This window comes from Procambarus clarkii, chromosome 40 (genome assembly GCF_040958095.1).
Source record: "Procambarus clarkii isolate CNS0578487 chromosome 40, FALCON_Pclarkii_2.0, whole genome shotgun sequence".
NCBI classification, from domain to species: domain Eukaryota; kingdom Metazoa; phylum Arthropoda; class Malacostraca; order Decapoda; family Cambaridae; genus Procambarus; species Procambarus clarkii.
In genome coordinates this window covers 9280004-9285395 of record NC_091189.1, presented here as the reverse complement: position 1 = coordinate 9285395, position 5392 = coordinate 9280004, and the positions used below count along the sequence as shown (strand labels likewise).

General features: G+C 59.8%; 2 protein-coding genes across 2 annotated transcripts in view; one reads left to right on the top strand and one right to left on the bottom strand.

Moving 5' to 3' along the window:
- Nucleotides 1-1158: 1158 nt before the first annotated feature.
- Nucleotides 1159-3414, bottom strand: LOC138373007 (uncharacterized). The gene has a single exon (XM_069339057.1). It carries the CDS (start codon nt 3412-3414, stop codon nt 1159-1161), a length of 2256 nt encoding a protein of 751 aa, XP_069195158.1.
- A 1938-nt stretch (nt 3415-5352) lies between these two features.
- LOC123757883 (uncharacterized) overlaps nt 5353-5392 on the top strand; it is a 335212-nt gene continuing 335172 nt past the window's right edge. The window contains exon 1 of the mRNA XM_069339056.1: nt 5353-5387. Within this exon, the coding sequence (XP_069195157.1) occupies nt 5353-5387 (35 nt within the window). The remainder of the gene's footprint in view (nt 5388-5392) is intronic.

Below are 5392 nucleotides of genomic sequence, written 5' to 3'. Positions count from 1 at the left end.
TAGGGTGTACAGGCCCTCAGGGTGTAGGGTGTACAGGCCCTCAGGGTGTAGGGTATACAGGGCCTCAGGGTGTAGGGTGTACAGGCCCTCAGGGTGTACAGGGTCCCAGAGTGTAGGGTGTACAGGGCCTCAGGGTGTAGGGTGTACAGGGCCTCAGGGTGTACAGGGCCTCAGAGTGTAGGGTGTACAGGGCCTCAGGGTGTAGGGTGTACAGGGCCTCAGGGTGTAGGGTGTACAGGACCTCAGGGTGTAGGGTGTACAGGGCCTCAGAGTGTAGGGTGTACAGGGCCTCAGGGTGTAGGGTGTACAGGCCCTCAGGGTGTACAGGCCCTCAGGGTGTAGGGTGTACAGGGTCTCAGAGTGTAGGGTGTACAGGGCCTCAGGGTGTAGGGTGTACAGGTCCTCAGGGTGTACAGGGCCTCAGGGTGTAGGGTGTACAGGGCCTCAGAGTGTAGGGTGTACAGGGCCTCAGGGTGTAGGGTGTACAGGTCCTCAGGGTGTACAGGCCCTCAGGGTGTAGGGTGTACAGGGTCTCAGAGTGTAGGGTGTACAGGGCCTCAGGGTGTAGGGTGTACAGGTCCTCAGGGTGTACAGGGCCTCAGGGTGTAGGGTGTACAGGGCCTCAGGGTGTAGGGTGTACAGGACCTCAGGGTGTAGGGTGTACAGGGCCTCAGGGTGTAGGGTGTACAGGTCCTCAGGGTGTACAGGGCCTCAGAGTGTAGGGTGTACAGGGCCTCAGGGTGTACAGGGCCTCAGGGTGTAGGGTGTACAGGGCCTCAGGGTGTAGGGTGTACAGGGCCTCAGGGTGTACAGGCCCTCAGGGTGTAGGGTGTACAGGTCCTCAGGGTGTAGGGTGTACAGGCCCTCAGGGTGTAGGGTGTACAGGTCCTCAGGGTGTACAGGTCCTCAGGGTGTACAGGTCCTCAGGGTGTACAGGCCCTCAGGGTGTAGGGTGTACAGGTCCTCAGGGTGTACAGGCCCTCAGGGTGTACAGGTCCTCAGGGTGTACAGGCCCTCAGGGTGTTCCCTCGTTCATAGGCGTGTCTTTCATGGTGTACTGATAATTGTATTTGTTTATATTGCTAGATATTTAAAGGTGTTTTTAACACCTCGCGATAATTAGGCTGTTTTGATAAATTATTGTTCTGCCTGAAGCGCCTAATATATCTTCCGCGTGTTTTTGTTATTGTTGGTAGTGGTAGGGTGGTTGGTGGGTCGTCGTGGGTGGCATGGGTGGGTCGTCGTGGGTGGCATGGGTGGGTCGTCGTGGGTGGCATGGGTGGGTCGTCGTGGGTGGGTCGTCGTGGGTGGCATGGGTGGGTCGTCGTGGGTGGCATGGGTGGGTCGTCGTGGGTGGGATGGGTGGGTCGTCGTGGGTGGCATGGGTGGGTCGTCGTGGGTGGCATGGGTGGGTCGTCGTGGGTGGCATGGGTGGGTCGTCGTGGGTGGCATGGGTGGGTCGTCGTGGGTGGCATGGGTGGGTCGTCGTGGGTGGCATGGGTGTGACGTCGTGGGTGGCACGGGTGGGTCGTCGTGGGTGGCATAAGTGAGTCGTCGTGGGTGGCATGGGTGGGTCGTCGTGGGTGGCATGGGTGGGTCGTCGTGGGTGGCATGGGTAGGGTCGTCGTGGGTCGTCGTGGGTGGCATGGGTAGGGTCGTCGTGGGTCGTCGTGGTGGCATGGGTAGGGTCGTCGTGGGTGGCATGGTAGGGTCGTCGTGGGTGGCATGGGTGGGTCGTCGTGGGTGGCATGGGTAGGGTCGTCGTGGGTGGCATGGGTGGGTCGTCGTGGGTGGCATGGGTAGTGTCGTCGTGGGTGGCATGGGTGGGTCGTCGTGGGTGGCATGGGTAGGGTCGTCGTGGGTGGCATGGGTGGGTCGTCGTGGGTGGCATGGGTGGGTCGTCGTGGGTGGCATGGGTGTGACGTCGTGGGTGGCATGGGTAGGCTCGTCGTGGGTGGCATGGTAGGGTCGTGGGTGGCATGGGTAGGGTCGTCGTGGTGGCATGGGTAGGGTCGTCGTGGGTGGCATGGGTGGGTCGTCGTGGGTGGCATGGGTGGGTCGTCGTGGGTGGGATGGGTGGGACGTCGTGGGTGGCATGGGTGGGTTGTCGTGGGTGGCATGGGTGGGTCGTCGTGGGTGGAATGGGTGGAACGTCGTGGGTGGCATGGGTGGGTCGTCGTGGGTGGCATGGGTGGGACGTCGTGGGTGGCATGGGTGGGTCGTCGTGGGTGGCATGGGTGGGTCGTCGTGGGTGGCATGGGTGGGTCGTCGTGGGTGGCATGGGTAGGGTCGTCGTGGGTGGCATGGGTGGGTCGTCGTGGGTGGCATGGGTGGGTCGTCGTGGGTGGCATGTGTGAGTCGTCGTGGGTGGCATGGGTAGGTCGTCGTGGGTGGCATGGGTGGGTCGTCGTGGGTGGCATGGGTGGGTCGTCGTGGGTGGCATGAGTAGGTCGTCGTGGGTGGCATGGGTGGGTCGTCGTGGGTGGCATGGGTGAGTCGTCGTGGGTGGCATGGGTGGGTCGTCGTGGGTTGCATGGGTGAGTCGTCATGGGTGGCATGGGTAGGTCGTCGTGGGTGGCATGGGTGGGTCGTCGTGGGTGGCATGGGTGGGACGTCGTGGGTGGCATGGGTGGGTCGTCGTGGGTGGCATGGGTAGGTCGTCGTGGGTGGCATGGGTGTGACGTCGTGGGTGGCACGGTGTGGTCGTCGTGGGTGGCACGGGTGGGTCGTCGTGGGTGGCATGGGTGGGTCGTCGTGGGTAGCATGGGTGGGTCGTCGTGGGTGGCATGTGTGTGACGTCTTGGGTGGCATGGGTGTGACGTCGTGGGTGGCATGGGTGGGTCGTCGTGGGTGGCATGGGTGGGTCGTCGTGGGTGGCATTTGTGTGACGTCGTGGGTGGCATGGGTGGGGCGTCGTGGGTGGCATGGGTAGGTCGTCGTGGGTGGCATGGGTGGGTCGTCGTGGGTGGCATGGGTGGGTCGTCGTGGGTGGCATGGGTGGGTCGTCGTGGGTGGCATGGGTGTGACGTCGTGGGTGGCATGGGTGGGTCGTCGTGGGTGACATGGGTGTGACGTCGTGGGTGGCATGGGTGGGTCGTCGTGGGTGGCATGGGTGGGACGTCGTGGGTGGCATGGGTGGGTCGTCGTGGGTGGCATGGGTAGGTCGTCGTGGTGGCATGGGTGTGACGTCGTGGGTGGCACGGGTGGGTCGTCGTGGGTGGCATGGTGGTTCGTCGTGGGTGGCATGGTGTGGGTCGTCGTGGGTGGCATGGGTGGGTCGTCGTGGGTGGCATGGGTGTGGGTCGTCATGGGTGGCATGGGTGGTTCGTCGTGGGTGGCATGGGTGTGGGTCGTCGTGGGTGGCATGGGTGGGTCGTCGTGGGTGGCATGGGTGTGGGTCGTCGTGGGTGGCATGGGTGGGTCGTCGTGGGTGGCATGGGTGGGTCGTCGTGGGTGGCATGGGTGTGACGTCGTGGGTGGCATGGGTGGGTCGTCGTGGGTGGCATGGGTGGGTCGTCGTGGGTGGCATGGGTGGGTCGTCGTGGGTGGCATGGGTGGGTCGTCGTGGGTGGCATGGGTGGGTCGTCGTGGGTGGCATGGGTGTGGGTCGTCGTGGGTGGCATGGGTGGGTCGTCGTGGGTGGCATGGGTGTGGGTCGTCGTGGGTGGCATGTGTGTGACGTCGTGGGTGGCATGGTGGGTCGTCGTGGGTGGCATGGGTGGTCGTCGTGGTCGTGGGTCGTCGTGGGTGGCATGGTCTTAATAACGAGAGTGTTGGACATCTCCCCCGTCTCCGCCACCCCCCCCCCCCCACACACATACACATCTACCATCCCCTATCCTCAGGCAGTCTCCTCTGTCCTCTCCCTCCACGCCCTCTCTCTCTCCTTCCCTCCTCCTCTACACCTCCCTATCACCCCTCAAATCCACTGTGGCGCCTCCCCCTCTCTCTCTACTCATTATTTTCATTCTAATGTACCCACGGAGGGCTAATTTATTGGCCAGCGTCACTCATCCTGTGAGTGAACATACCGTTGTTGTTGTTGTTGTTTAAGATTCAGCTACTGGGAACCAAAAGTTCCAAGTAGCACGGGCTATGGTGAACCCGTAGTGGACTTACCTGGCACAGGAGTGGGCACGATAGCGGGTGAACATACCGCCATAGCAGCATTTATATAACAACCTCCTGAAGGGGAGGTAGAAATAGCCTAAGCTACCCTATCCCTTTGAGATGTATTTTTCCTTGTCTCAATTAACATACTTGAACTTGAACTTGAACAACCTCCTCTCCCCTCATCAACAGGAACAAGTCACATGGTTGTTCATCGTGTCACTTGTACCCAGACGCAGCTGCCTCTAACTGCCTCAAGTGAACAGACTGTCAAACAAGGAATTAACATCTTACGACTCTCAAGTTTACGTTATCTTGCGGGCGCGAAGTGGGAGGGGGGGGGGACCTTTTAAGGACAGTATCTATATTTTGACTAAAACCCCAAAAAGGTCTTTCCTGACCCAAATAATGTGAGGGTTATATTATACTCCTGGACGGCCGCAGTCTCTCAGGTTCAGACGGTGTCCTTCGCTCATGTTGCAAATTCTTGCAACTTTGGTCTTCAGGTGTTGTTTCCATCCCCCCTCCCCCCCCTTTCAATCTTCATTGATACTTGTATCCGAGACGAATTATTGCAATTGCGGATCCTCTCCATCGGCCTCCTTTTCATCCATAATGGATGAGGTTGATGGGCGTGACGGCATTGTACTGGCTAAGAGATCCGCTGACTTGCTCTTCAGACTACGGACCAGGAGGCCTGGTCAGACACCGCCGGGCCGCAGGGACCTTGGCCCTCACAACCACCAACAGGTAGACAGTTGTCACTGCGTCACCTGCATGTTCGGGAGGTTGGTGGGGGGGAATTGTGGTGAATGTAGGGGATAAGGGGGTTCTTGGGAGACTGTGGGTTGTGTTAGAGGTTAGGGGTTGTGGTAAAGGTTGGGGGGTGTGGTAGAGGTTGGAAGGGGGTTGTGGTAGAGGTGGATGGGTTTGTGGTAGAGGGGGTGGTTGTGGTAGATGTAAGGAGGTTGTGGTAGAGGTAGGGGGAGTTGTGGTAGAGGTGGGAGGGTTGTGGTAGTCATGAGGGGGTTATGGTAGAGGTGAGGGGTTGTGGTAGATGTGAGGGGGATTGTGGTAGAGGTGAGGGAGTAACGTGAACATTTAGCCTCACCACCAGCATATACCTCCCCCCATCCCCGGCTGCCCCCTCATCCATGCATTATCCTCCATCACATTTATCACTCCTATAAACATTGAGCGAATTATTGTATTATTATTTCTTGGTTTAATACGTTTCTAAACATGATTTTTACAAATGACTACATCGGAGACTTCTTGTATG